This window comes from Alexandromys fortis, unplaced genomic scaffold, assembly GCF_014885135.2.
Source record: "Alexandromys fortis isolate MF-2015 unplaced genomic scaffold, M_Fortis_MF-2015_v1.1 scaffold_71, whole genome shotgun sequence".
NCBI classification, from domain to species: domain Eukaryota; kingdom Metazoa; phylum Chordata; class Mammalia; order Rodentia; family Cricetidae; genus Alexandromys; species Alexandromys fortis.
Genome location: NW_026067954.1, coordinates 1,858,786 through 1,873,346, shown reverse-complemented (window position 1 = coordinate 1,873,346; position 14,561 = coordinate 1,858,786). Strand labels below are relative to the sequence as shown.

General features: G+C 45.0%; 1 protein-coding gene across 11 annotated transcripts in view; it reads right to left on the bottom strand.

Moving 5' to 3' along the window:
- Positions 1-5,406: 5,406 nt before the first annotated feature.
- Positions 5,407-14,561, bottom strand: part of Mro (maestro) — a 21,308-nt gene continuing 12,153 nt past the window's right edge. For 4 of the 11 annotated variants that reach the window (XM_050151728.1, XM_050151730.1, XM_050151726.1 and 1 more), the window contains 6 exons: positions 12,100-12,199; positions 9,996-10,142; positions 8,030-8,215; positions 6,606-6,761; positions 5,943-6,050; positions 5,407-5,660 (listed from right to left, as the gene is read on the bottom strand). In XM_050151728.1, the coding sequence (XP_050007685.1) occupies positions 5,607-5,660; positions 5,943-6,050; positions 6,606-6,761; positions 8,030-8,215; positions 9,996-10,142; positions 12,100-12,195 (747 nt within the window). In that variant the 5' untranslated portion in view covers positions 12,196-12,199 and the 3' untranslated portion in view covers positions 5,407-5,606. The remainder of the gene's footprint in view (positions 5,661-5,942; positions 6,051-6,605; positions 6,762-8,029; positions 8,216-9,995; positions 10,143-12,099; positions 12,200-14,561) is intronic. The other 7 variants (XM_050151733.1, XM_050151725.1, XM_050151729.1 and 4 more) reach the window with 7 other exon arrangements.

The following is a 14,561-nucleotide window of genomic DNA, read 5'->3' as shown; positions in this document are numbered from 1 at the left end:
GTTCCTGTGTGACTATTTCGGGTCATGGCAGCCAGGAAACAAATGAGCAGTCTTTGTCTACAAATTGGCATGCCAACATGGGCTGACTACATCCACACAAAACCTGTCAGATACTATGGGCCTGTAGGCTGAATATGGATGCCCCAATGTTACAGAAGAACTTTGGGAGACTGTCCAGGCAGCAAGATGTCTCTGCCAATTCTAGAGTTTTGGAAGTTTTTTACAATATACTTCCTGTTTACTTAGGTAATATTATATCCTTCTGGAGTCTTTGATGGGGTTGAAGAGTAGATGTTATAATTATAGTTTTCCTTAGTTATGATAAAGTATAAAGTAGATGTAAATATTGTAACTATAATTGCTGCTTGATAATTGTTTTGTTATATGTAATTTTACTATGTTAAAGTTAAAACCTTCCTTTGTAATTAGACAGAAAAGGGGAGGTGATGTGGAATTCCCCTCTATATGCTGTTAATATGTTTTATTACCATTGGTTAATAAAAAGCTGCTTTCAGCCAATGGCTTAACTGAGTAAAACCAGGCAGAAAATTTAAACAGAGATATACAGAAAGAGTAGTTGGAGTCAGGGAGACACCATGTAGCCGCTGAAGAAGACAGATACCTGAGAACCTTACCAGTTAACCACGAGCTTTGAAGTAAATATAAAATAATAGGAAGGAGTTAATTTAAGATGTAAGAACTAGCTAGAAATATGTTTAAGCTATTGGTCAGACAGTATTGTAATTAATACAGTTTCTGTGTGATTATTTCTGGTCAGGGCAGCTGGGATACGAGTGAGCAGCATCTGTCTATACTACTTGGCACCTGCTATGACTCTGCCATCTCTGCCTGCATTCTTTCTCTCCCAGGACACTCCTAAACACTCTCACCTCTACATGTCTGGGAACAGCATAGAAACTGATCTCCCAGTTCTGAGAATGACTCTTCAGACCCCTCAGTGTTTTGATAACCTCTTGTGTTCTCTATTTTTGTTGATCTTTCCAGTTCTCGAACTGAACACAATGTTCTAGGAGTGACCCTGATTGGTAGGAAGAAGCCACGAAGCAATGCATTCTTGAAAGATACTTGTTTTGAGATGGAGACAGTATGCTGCCCAGGCTAGTTTTGAACTCATGCCATTAAGTGAATTTTCCACTTCATTCTCCCAAATAGCTGGGACTAGAAGTATGCACATCACTGCACCTGGACATAATTCTTATAAGAGTGATTAGTTCACTCTTCAGATAGTAAGGATAGGTCACCAAAACATCAGCACATATTAACCTTCATCAGGCGATGAAAGGAGACAGAGACAGAGACCCACATTGGAGCACCGGACTGAAATCTCAAGGTCCAAATCAGAAGCAGAAGGAGAGAGAGCACAAGCAAGGAACTCAGGACTGCGAGGGGTGCACCCATACACTGAGACAAGGGGGATATTCTATCGGGAACTCACCAAGGCCAACTGGCCTGGGTCTGAAAAAGCCCGGGTTAAAACCGGTCTCGCTGAACATAGTGGACAATGAGGACTACTGAGACCTCAAGAACAATGGCAATGGGTTTTTGATCCTACTGTACATATTGGTTTCGTGGGAGCCTAGGCAGTTTCGTGGATGCTCACCTTACTAGACCTGGATGGAGGTGGGTGGTCCTTGGACTTCCCACAGGGCAGGGAACCCTGACTGCTCTTTGGGCTGACGAGGGAGGGGGACTTGATTGGTGGAGGGGGAGGGAAAGGGGAGGCGGCGGTGGGGAAGAGACAGAAATCTTTAATAAATAAATAAATAAATAAATAAATAAAAATTTTTAAAAAATCAGCACATTAATCAGTAATGATTAATAAAAGCATATACTTTTACTAATTATTATTTATTATTCTATTATTTAGTTCAAATAAGTAAGTATAGATTTGGAATGATAGACGAGTGCTGGTGGCCACGTCAGCAATGGAGCTTACAGCTCAGAGATTAGCACAGCTACTCTGGGTGCGTCGTGGAGAGGTGAAGCCCTGGGTGTCCCAGAATGCCTCTTGCTTCTGCTGAGCTTCCTCCTGTTTGCTGCTGTCGTGTTCCTGCTCTGTTTGGCAGATGGTGTGATTGCTACTTGGAAGGATCTTACTGTATCTAGTAGAGTGTGATTGTTTTTTGGAAAATCCCATGCCTCACTGGGTAATTTACTTGCAGGTTATAGTGAAGATGATCTTTTTATTTAAGAGCAATGATGATTAATTATTGCTATGATTTTATTGGACTTTCTGAGTTAGTCCAAAAGACACAGGTGGTTAGGAGAGTTAGTAAAGATGATTAAGGACATGATTTTTGTTGTTCTAACAACTGATCCAATAAGAGATACAAAAAAAGGCAAATAATTATTTGTTAGATATAAGAATTGAAGAGGATTAAAAAATAAGAACAGGGAATTTCACAAATGATAGCCCCACAGGAATTCTGCCTGTGGGACAACAGACTGATGACAGAAGAGAACAGTTATGTCCCTACACCAAGGTTGGGCCTCGTTCCTTGGTCATATAACTTACAGAATTCATCACAGACCCCAGTTTTCACCTTGAAAAGGCAAAGTTGTAAAAGGAAATTAAATGGCCCTATTGTGTGTAAAGGAAAATATATGGTAAACTGACCACTTGTCTATAGTTTCTCTAGAGTAAAATTAAGAGTAGAAATTGATTACACTGAAACCGTCACTGTTGCCTGCCAGTACCTCCCCCCCCAAAAAAAAAGAAAAGAAAAAGAAAGAAAACTGACTGAAATATACTTAGCTTGCTTAAAACGTTGTTAGTCAATTATAAAATAATCATGGATTTGGGATAAAGAAAAATGTTTGACTGCTTGTGAACTTCTAAGAAAAACTTGGGGCTTGCAATCTTAATACCGCTTCTTCCTGTGTAAAGAAATCACTTTGTCTCTGGAGATTATGTAACTTGTGGCTGCGAGGTCATATTTTCTTGCATAGAAATCTTTGTCTTAGGAGGTATAAATAGGATAAGGAAAACATAAGAGATAGAATGAGAAGAAAAGATGTAGAAAAAAACATCTGGGAAAAGTAGAAGGGAACCAGCAGGAGAGAAATAGAAAAAAAGATATCGGAAAAGAGTTAAAAGGATAATATCGAAAAAGATATACAAGGAGAATAACTGGGAAGAAAAAAATAAAATTAAAACAAGATTTAAAAAAAACAGAACAGAGAAAAAAACAGAGTAAAATGAACAACCCCAGAGAGAAAACTAAAACGAAGAATTAAACTTCAGCCCTCTGATAAAGTTCTCGTGTGGCTGGGTGTCTGTTCCCATAGCTTGCCTGGTCCACACCCTCTCTCCAGTCTCTCTGACCTGCTGAAAACTGGGATTTCGGCAGCAGGCAAACTTCAGAAATGACCCTGGCCTGAGCAGAAGTGGGTGGAAGTGACCATTGGATTTCTAGCCACCCGCCAATGATGCGAAAGAGAATTGAGTTCTTATTCCAGAAATCTGATCACATGGCTCTAAGGTCTAGTCCTACTATTTATCTTGTGCAAGTTACTTATTTCCTCTGTTTTCTCATCTAGGTAATGAAAACTGTAATATCACCTCTCTCGGGGCCAGTGAGATGGTTCTGCACACAAAGGTGCTTGCTGCCAAGTTTGACCACCTAAGTTTGACTCCTGGAACCCCCATGGTGGAAAGAGAGCATTGACTCCTCAAGCTGTCCTCCGATTTCCTCATAGACACCGTGACATGTGCCCACTCCCAATAAATAAATATTAGCACCTGCTGTATACAGTTGTTGTATAATACTTTCAAAAAGTTCTTAGCGCCTATCTTAAGAGACTATTCTGTTGCTCTGAAGAGACACCATAACCAAGGCAGCTGTTATGAAAAGAAGCATTTAGTTGGGGGCTTGCTTACAGTTTCAGAGCGTTAGTCCATGATCATCCTGGCAGGAAGTAGGCAGGCATAGTGCTAGAGCAGCAGTAGGGGACGTCGCATCTTCACCCACAGGCAACAGGCAGAAAAAGAGACACTGGACCTGGCGTGGGCTTTTGAAATCCAAAGTTCACCTTCAGTGGTACACCTCCTCCAATAAAGGCATGTCCTCCAGTCCTTCCTTCCCAAACAGTTCCACTAACTGGGAACCAAGCCTTCAAATCTATGAGCCTAACGGGGCCATTCTCATTCAAACGCCACAGTACCCAATATGTTGTAAGCACTCTCAATAAGTGTTACTGTTTTTATTCTGTAAGTTATCATCATCCTGTGGATTGTCATTTTGACAATATTTCTTTTTATTGTTGGGTTTTTTTTTTTTAAGGATAATCTTGAAGATGATGGCATTTTAAGATCATGAGAAAGTGAAGAAACTTTGCAAACTACCTTTCTGTATCTGGACAAGAAAAGATGTCAACAGCAAAGAACAAACCATCAAAAACAATTTTTAAAATGTTTATAATAGCAGTTACTCTCCAAAATCTCAGAAGTCACATATTAGCAATGCATGTTACACCTGACAGAGAGGAGCCGAGAAAGGTGCTTTGGAACACCTGGCATATTAAATGTCTTTAAGGAAGGGTGCGTCTCTTGGGCCAGGGAGATGGCCCAGTTGTTACAAGGGCCTAAATTTGACCCCAGAACCCTTATTTAAAAAATAAATAAATAAAAATAAAATAAGAGTTGGGAAAAGAGTCAGAGATGCCCCCACCCCACCCCCCATTCCCACTGTTCAGAGTCCCACAAGAACACCAAGCTACACGACCATACCATATATGCAGAGGACCTATCAGACCCATAGGGTCCGTGTTTGCAGCTTCAGTGTCTGTGAGGCCCTATGAGCCCTGCTTAGTTGATTCTGTGGGCTGTGTTCTCAACCCCTATGGCTTTTGGGACCCTTTTCCTACAACTGCGTTGCCTCATCCAGTCTTGATATGAGAGTTTGTGTCTGGGCTTATTGTAACTTGTTAAGCTATGTTTGGTTGAAATCCCTGGGAGGCCTGCATTCATATTCATTCTCTCTCTCTCTCTCTCTCTCTCTCTCTCTCTCTCTCTCTCTCTCTCAAAACAGAGAGGAGGTGGAGGAAGGGACTGAGAAGAATGGATGAAGGGGAAACTATGGTTGAGATATAATATATGAGCGACATAATATATGAGAGAATTAAAAAAAAAGCTGGGTTCACCAGAGTGTAGTTATAATGGGGGCTCACCAGCCATCAAGGCTAGCCTAATCTGCAAGTCCCAGGCTGTTTGAGGACCCTGTTTCAGTGGAAAGGTGGTCTATACCTGAGGAATAGTATTTGAGGTTGTCCTCACCACCACAATGACGCACATTTATGTGCACACACACACACACACACGCAATTTAGAAAAGGAAGCATATACCTCTAAACAAATTTGTTTGTATAGGGAAGAAATGAGATCTGTGAAAGTAATGGAGAATTTTACTTTGAGTGCAGAGATACACTTCCAGGAGATTGTTTTTGCCCTCAGTAGCTCTCTGACGTCCTCTCTTGTTACTATCATATGAGCAGAGTCAAAGAGGTACCCAATGAGACAGAGCAGAGGGAACGGGATGCCCGGAGCAGGGCACTCACACGGGGCCATTTTCTCTGCCGCTCTGGATTTAGAGGATTTTATTGGCATAGAAGAATAGCAGGACCTCAGGATGATAATGGCTCTGAAAGAAATTAGAAAAGGTACATGTGAGGGAGGTTGTGGGCAGGACACCAGGAGAAGCCGCAGGAGTGGAAGCAGCCAAGGACTAGAACTGAGTGAATGGTAACACTGTCATCTTCCAGGAATCCTACCCTTTACATCGCGTTATGGATCCTTTGCAACTGCCATACCCGCCTGAGCTGTTTTAGGAGGTAGGGGAGGCAACTTCCTGTTGCACTGGCCACTTCCGGTGCTTGAAGGGGAGGGACTCCCAAGAGAACTCTCTCCTCCCTGACCCACTCACCAGCTGCCGGGAAAGTCTGGGGTTCCGCTGATCTTCTTCACTCTGGAAACGCTGCTCTTTCCTGGGTTTCAGATACGGAACACAGGCTCGCACAGTCGTTTTGCAAGCCTGAGGGAAATAACATTGCCATCCAATTGCCTAAACTATTAGAGAATTCTAGCGTTCCGGGCAGGGAAGGTGATCCCAAAGGACTGTAGCCAATCTCAGGTCAGAGCCACCAAGACTGGGAATGTAATTTTCAGGTCATTTGTGAGCTTGAAACTTGAAGGATTTCTGTTCGTAGAATGGCCATGGCTCGTTCTGTGGCTCACAGAGAGGATACCGCTCTGCCATGTGCACAGCCTCGCTCACAATTACACTCATCCACACTCTCTTCCTCCCCTCCCCCAAGATGAATTTGTAGAACTCTCTGCACACCATCCTTGGGGGCTTGGCCTTCCCTATCTTGCTAGCACCAGCAGGTGTTGGATTGGGCAGAGACAGGTCAAAGCGGAAGTAGGAAAGATTATACCCTGGGGGCCCCTTTGCTTTACACAGATACCGTACAGGTCATTCTACCTGGCAGGAACTCCAGGGTCTGGCTTCTCCACTTAGCAGAGCTGCCACCACCCCCTCCATGGACAGCAAAGATTTCACAAAATGAGCAAAAAATGGTTGTCTCACCTTGGCCACCTGAGGGCTTTTGTCCTGTAAATGGATCAGGAGGGAATCTTGTGTCTGGTTAACCTGGTCAGTGAAAAATTTCTTCCATTTCCGCCCAGCAAATGCAGCCAATTGCCCAAACAGAACAAAGGCCGAGTACCGCACACCGTCGTTCTCCTGTGGTTTCCATCAACAACAACAAAAAGCCGATCACCGTCAACAGGCCTCTATCAGAACAGACCACGACCATCGCTCTGAGTTACACAGAAAGGGGGGCATCATACTCAAGACCCTGTGCCTTCTGACATCAGGGGACAAATGCCTGTGCTATATATTGGGTTCTGGGCCAGCGTGGGCCATCTCCACTAATATCCTAACATCTCTTCTTTTGGAGGAAAGATGAACATTGACAAGTGTGCCAGTAACTCCGATATAGGTTCTGAGCTCTGTGAGCTCCATGACTCTCCTTTTCTCTTGTTTAGCTTGGGACTTAGGCGACAGGGACAGGTGTAAGTTGCTTTGGGTTGTGCTAAGTAAAGGTCTGAGGGATGTCTGACAGGTGCTGTCTTTGATAGAGAGACAGCAGCAGGCTGTTTGTCAGCCTGCAAGTTGGTCATGCAAGAGTCTTCACTTGAGACCACAGGTTGCACCTGAGCCCTTCCTGGTTGGTGCATCTTATCTGGGGGCTAACAGGGCGGCGGCTGCAGTCAGTCAGTTGCATTCAGGGTGTGTGCTGCCTCAGTGAACTGTGTGCAGGTCCTGATCTTTCTGTGCCTCACTTTTCTCATTTTATAATAAAGATCACTGTCGCACCCACTTAAGAGGATTGTTGTAAGGACTGCATAAGTATCCATGGCAACCGCCTGGCACTGTGAATGACACACAGGAAGGGCGCACTAAATGCTAACTTGTTGCAGAGAAGGGAGTACTGAGCACCGGCTGGCATCACCATCATCATTGCCGTAGAAGGGAGTACTGAGCACCGGCTGGCATCGCCATCACACTGTTGTCATCACTACTGCACATGTTCACTTCCCTCTTGACATGAAAGTTCCTCAAAAGGGAGTGACTGGGTTCCGCACGTCTTATGTTCTCCATAACCCCACCCATAACTCCTCTCAATAAAATTGATTCATAAATTGTGAGTGATGCAGACATTGTTCTTAAGAAACCTACTACCTGAGGTTCTCATTTCCTTTTGTTTTTGTTTTTTGAGACAGGGTTTTTTTGTTTGTTTGTTGTTGTTGTTGTTTATGTAGTCCTGGCTGTCCTGAAACTCACTATGTAGACCAGGCAAAGCTCAAACTCACAGAGATCGGCCTCTGCTCGGCTTGCCTCTGCCTCTGCTGGGGTTAAAGGCAATACCACCACACGGCTTAGGATCCTCATTTCTAACCCAGGACAGTTTCATAGCCCAGGATTTTATGCTTACCCTTCTCACTTACATCATCCAATAGAGCCTTGGTCTGAAGAGTGATATCTACGAAGAAGGAGCCCAGGCGTTGGCCCTGGATCTTGCTCAGCATGATGGTCAGAGTCTTCATGCTCTCGTGGATAACGTCAGAACTCACGGGGTCATACAGCCCGTGCACCAGGAGGGCAAGGAAAACTTTCTTGTACTTTCTCACCTGCTACAGAGGTTGAAAAAGCATTAGTATCACACACTCATACTCTCTCACACACACTCACACTCATACACACATACTCTCATACACTCACACACACTTATACACACCTCTCTCTCTCTCTCTCTCTCTCTCTCTCACACACACACACACACACACACACACACACACACACACTATTTAAATTAAAGAGCATCTCTATCCCTAATCTTCCAGTAGCCCCAAGTTGGGACTGAGAGGCCCTGGCTATCTTTCCCTTCTTCTTTAAATTAATATTTTTTGTTAAGGTAAAAAGGAATACAGGGTTTCATTATGACTTTTTAACATATATATCATTGTTCAGTCATGTTTGCTCATGTTCATCCCCCACTACCCTCCCCGTCCTCCCTTGGTGTAGGAGGTTCGTCTGTTTATGTGTTGTTGTCATTGGTTAATGAATAAAGAAACTGCTTTGGGCCTGATAGGGCAGAACTTAGGAAGGCAGAGAAGACAGAACTGGATGCTGGGAAGAAGGGCAGAGTGAGAGACACCATGGATTTTCTGCCTGAGACGGACACTGGTTAGAATCTTGCCAGTAAGCCACAGTCACGTGGTGATACACAGATTAATGGAGATGGGTTAAATTAAGATGTAAGAATTAGCCAATAAGAAGTTAGAGCTAATGGGCTAGGCAGTGTTTAAATTAATACAGTTTCTGTGTGGTTATTTCGGGGGCTAAGCTAGCTGGGCAGCAGGGATAAACATGTGGCCCCGCTCCTTGTAACACTCCCTTCCACCACTCTTCTTGCTGCTCCCCTCCTTCCTCACAAGCAGTTCTCTCTGTGTTCATGCCGTCCACATGTGTGTATGTACATATGCTACACGCTCACACTTTCTTATGAATCTGCTACTAACTCTTGTCCAAATACAAATGTTTCTAGTAATCCAGCCCAAGAGCCCTCCTAGCTCTTCGAAGAACAGAGAGGACAAACAGGAATAAGGTCTCTGGGTCATGGAGCTAGTGTAGTACTTCAAGAGCAGAGAGGGTGGACAAGAGTATTCTAGGGCCCTTCAGAGAGCTGGTGTCTTTGTAATGGAGAGGACATAAAATGGTATCCCTGTGGACAGGTGCTATGGACAGGGTATGAGAGTGGTTCTTACTAAACAATCTGAGACAATCATTCAGACTCTCAAGGAGAACAGCATGAACCTGTGCCAGTCAGTCCCGTAGCTCATTTCCCAAGGCTGACAGAACTGAGGTGTGCCAGCTTGAGACAACCTTGAGTGAGTCACACCCTTACGTAATCTGTCCTCCTGTGTAAAAAGAACTAGTGGCTTGCCTCTAGCCTGAAGTGACAAAAGTAACCAGATGTCTCTCCTGGTTGCTAAGCTACATTATGCAAGACTCCCATAGAGTAGACAGGAGCAAGAGACGCCTTGAAGAGAGAGGTTAGCATGTTTTGGGAGTGTGGATCCTGGGTAAAGGGGGGTGGCCCCCAGCAGACAGCCAGCAAGGGAAGAGAAACCTCAGTTCTACCATTGGAAGAACCAGTTCTGCAAAAAGCCATTCTTGGAAAAGCACCCTGAGCTTCTTGAAGCCACAGTCTAGCCAACAGTGGTTTGCAAGATCCTGAGCTATGGATCCAGCTCATACTCAGGCCCCCAAAACAGGTAGCACTGTTTACTGCTAGGTCTGTGTGAGTTGTTACAGTGTTACCAATCTATGGGTACCTGCCCCAGCTGTGGGGACTCCATGCCTTGAGGGCTCAGAGTCTTAGGAAGGCTGTCTCAACTCCACCTCCCCTACCTTGTCAGGGGCTTCACTGGCCAACATGCCCAGGCCTCTCATTGCCAGATGGCGCTTTTTAGCATTAGGATCCCGGGCTCTTTCTGCCAAGATGAAAAACACATTCTTCAAAGGTTCCTGCTTCCGCAACCTCAGTTTCCAAGAGACCTGGGTGGTGGGTCAAAAGTGTGTTAATTCAGAGGCTGGGAAGATGGTCCAGTCGGTAAAGTGCTTGCTCGACACACATGAGGATCAGAGCACCCTCATAAGACGCTGGGTGTAGCAGTGCATGCCTAGAATCTCAGCACTGGGAAAAACAGACAAAGAACTCGGAAGTTCTCTGGCCAGGCAGCCTAGCCAAACCGGTGAGCTCCAGTCTAGTGTGAGTGGAGCGCAATGAAGAAGACACCTGAAGTTGAGACATCTAGCATGCTACACACACACACACACACACACACACACACAGAGAGAGAGAGAGAGAGAGAGAGAGAGAGAGAGAGAGAGAATATGAATCAATCCAAAAGGGCTCAGACTCATACTCTGAACTCAGCTCCAAACATCTCTCTCTAAAGAAAATGCTATTTTGCCTATTCAAGTTTCTTTTCTTCTAAACTAAAGATAAGTAAACACGTGTGCCCCCCCCTCTCTCTCTGTGTGTGTGTGTGTGTGTGTGTGTGTGTGTGACTGGGGAGACATACAGTAGTAAACTGTGTGACCGAGGCTAAGAGGAAAGGAGACTGTCATTGAGACACAGGTCCCTTGCTATGTTATTTCTCCTCTCTGAAAAGTTCTCTGACCCTCTTCCTCCTCCAAGTCCCTCTCATCCTTCTGCTGTCCTTTTAACTAAACAAAATGAACGACATGTTTGTATGATACCTGCTTTCTCCAATTCTTCTCTTCCAATTCTGTCTTGATTCTTCTGCAGTCGGGCTGATATCCCTGCCTCTCCATCCAGCAATATGATAAATCCTGAGAGACCTTTCTCAATAGTCACTGTCCCCAACCCCTCACTAGCAGGTGACTCAATTGGCAACATCTCAACAAATATCAATTACACATATGTAAGCATCTCAGGACATTTGGAGGTTATCCCAACATCTGAATTCCCTAGATGAAGCAGAAAAAGCAAAAACACCACAATGGGGAAGCACTGTGCTTCTACACAAAATTCTATACTTCTAAAACTAAACACGAAGTAACTGTAAGACAAGAGATAAGATATAGATAAAATAGAAGATAGACCAAGATATAGGCTACCTTTCTCATGATCAGATGAGCTGCCCCCTAGAGAACAGATGAGCACCAATGACAAGAAGGCACTAGTGTTCCTCAGGGCACAGAACTAGGCAGCCCACATTAGAATCAGGCCCCAGACAATGAAAGCTCCCAATTAGGGACCAGGGAGATGATGAGTAAGACACTTCCCATGCCACCATAAAGACCTGAGATTGAGCCCCAGGTAGAGCCAGGCACAATGGCGCCTGTCTATAATCCAAATTTCCTATGGCAAGATGGGAGAAGGAGAATCCCAAGGTGTGTGAGATGACTGCTGTGTGGTAAGCCTGGTCTCAAAAGAGGTGGAAGGTGGGGACAGACATCCAAGATTACCCTCTGACCTCCACATGTGCACCATGACATGAAAGTCCCTGCATTTATACCGGGATGGAGAGAGAGAGAGAGAGAGAGAGAGAGAGAGAGAGAGAGAGAGAGAGAGCGAGCGGAGAGGGGAGAGGGGAGAGGGGAGAGGGGAGAGGGGGAGAGGAGAGAGAAGAGAGAATGCCAAAGACAAAGCTAGCCCCATCCTCTGGAAGGAAGCAGGAATGGATGCAGGTCCAGGTCCAGATCAGGCTGCTTGCTCAGCACTGTGTAGAAGACCTTGTAACTTTCCAGCATCGCTATTTCTGAGTATTTATTACAGCCTCCTTTTTTTCTTTTAAACTTTTGAGTTAGCAGCAAGCTGAATCCTTCTCATTTCAACTTCTCATAAGCACCCTCTATCCCTGTTGAAGGAAGTCATTGCACGGCCCCCAGAAGGAGCCCAGGCATAGCAGTTCTAGCACAGAGCAAGCAGGTGCACATCTTACACCGTGGCGACATCGTGGTGGGAAGGACACTGGTGTCTGACCTTGGAAAAGAAAGATCGCACCAATGTCCTTCTCTTCCTGGGCTGGGAAGCAGGGACGGGAGGGAGCCAGCTCAGGACTCTCTGTGTCTGTTCCATGAAGCTAAAAGGAAAGGAAAAATATAAAGAAAATCACTGTTATGACTCACAGTGCCAATCACATTCCCACCCAACAGATCCCAGCCCTCTTAAGCAGCAACACATTGGGCCAGCTGATTGGGTTGAACATAGAGGGAGGTGGAGATTTGTTTTCCCTGTCTTTTGTTTTTGAGCATGCTTTCTTGGTCAGAAGGCGACAGGAAGTCATGAAAACACATCTAGTTACCAATCGGTGCCTGTCTTAATTACGGTTTCTATGGCTTTCAAGGGATACCATGAAGGAAGACATTTCACTGAGGAAGCAGCTTACAGCTTCAGAGGTTCAGTCCATTATCATCAAGGCAGGGAGCATGGCAGCATGCAGGCTGGAGGAGCTGAGAGTCCTCCATCTTACAGGCAACAGGAAGTTTACTGAGATACTGGGCAGTATCCTGTACATAGGAAACCTCAAAGCCCACCCCTGCAGTGACACACTTCCTCCAACAAAGCCATACCTCTTAATAGTACCACTCCCCATGAGAATAGGGGACCAATTACATTCAAACTACCACAGTAACCTGTTGTGGGGTATTTGTTCACACTGACACTCTGAGACTGCCAATAAAGTTTATCTTGAATCAGAGAATAGAGCCAATTGGCTGACCAGAATTAGCCATGGAGATTTTGGAGAAGAGAGATATGGGGATATAGGAAGTAGCTGGGAGGGCTTTAAAAAGATGCGTAATCCTTTTGAATTTGGGAAAGCGTGCAGAGTCAGGATCAGCTGGTCATTCCTCCATTGCTCTTTGGATCTATGAGGTATTTACCCCAATATCTGACTCCTGGATCTTATTTAATAATAGAACAATGTAAGTAATTGCTTCAGTGGCCAATACTTCTGATCAGAAAGAAGCTATTTCCATCAGGGACTCGCTACTATTGGATTGTCCAATCCATTTCCAAAACACAAACATACGTGTCAGCCCTGGATGCATGTCCGTGAGCAATACTAAGTGGACTCAGTAGGTTGTACGTGTGTGTACATATTGTATATACATGCAACAATAATAAGTAAAGAAGAGAGCATGGATTTTGGAGGGACAGTGGGGGCCACAACACAAGAGGAGTTAGGGGGTGAGAGGGATGGGGAGACAGACACGCAGCACTCATTCATGCAGTTCTCAAAAAACGCCTCCTCACTCCCTATCCCCTGTGCCCCATATCTCCTTTATCACTGGTCAACAGATCTCCCTGTGTCCCTACAGTGGGAACTAAAGTTAAACATAGAAAAATGGAGATAAGGAGATGGCCCCATCAGGAAAGAGCTTGCTGTACAAGATGTGGAGCCGCGTTTGAATCTGGCATGATGTGGGTGTCTTGCTGTATGCTGTGAATATGTTTTATCACCATTGGTTAATAAAGACACTGACTTGGCCAATAGCCAGGCAGAATAGAGCCAGGCAGGAAATCAAAAAAAAAAAAAAAAAAAGATAAATGGAAAAAGAAGGCAGACTCGGGCTGCCACCAGCAGCTACTGGGAAAGCAAGATGTGAGGTAACAAGCCACGAATCTCATGTTAAAATATAAACTAATAGACATGGGTTAACTTAATTTGTAAGAGCTAGTTAATAATAAGCCCGAGCTAATAAACCAAGTAGTTTATAATTAATATTAAGCCTCAGAGTAGTTATTCAGGACCTGACAGGCAGGAGATAAACCTCTAGTTATACCAGCACCCACAGAAAAGCCAGGCATGGCAGAACACTCTTGTCATCCCAGGATTCGGGAGGCAGAAAGAAGAGGATTCCCTGGGGCTAGCTAGCCATCCAATTTAACCAAATTGTGAGTTCCAGGTTCAATGAAAAGCCCTGTCTCAAAAAATAGGTAGCAAACAACTGAAGACCCCTAATGTCAACTTCTGACCTCCACGGGCAGGCAGGCGTGCATGCGCGCACACGTGCGCACACCACACACCCACCCACCCACATACACACACACACACCACACACACACCACACATACCACACACACTACACACACACCACATACACACCACACACACACCACACATACCACACACACTACACACACACACCACACACACCACACACACATACCACACATACACCACACACCACACATATACCACACATACATGCCCCCCCACACACACACACCCAGGATTTCACATTGTTCAGCAGTTCTCACGCGTGAGCATACATCAGAACTGCCTGGGGGAACTTATTAGAACACACACATTCCAGGACCAGTCCTCAGAGTTCCTGATTTTGTGCAATGGAGCAGGCAGGTAGCCTAGTAATCTGTATTTCTAGTCAACTCCCGGGTGGTACTGAGCTACCACTGGCCGGGGGGGGGGGGGGGGGGCG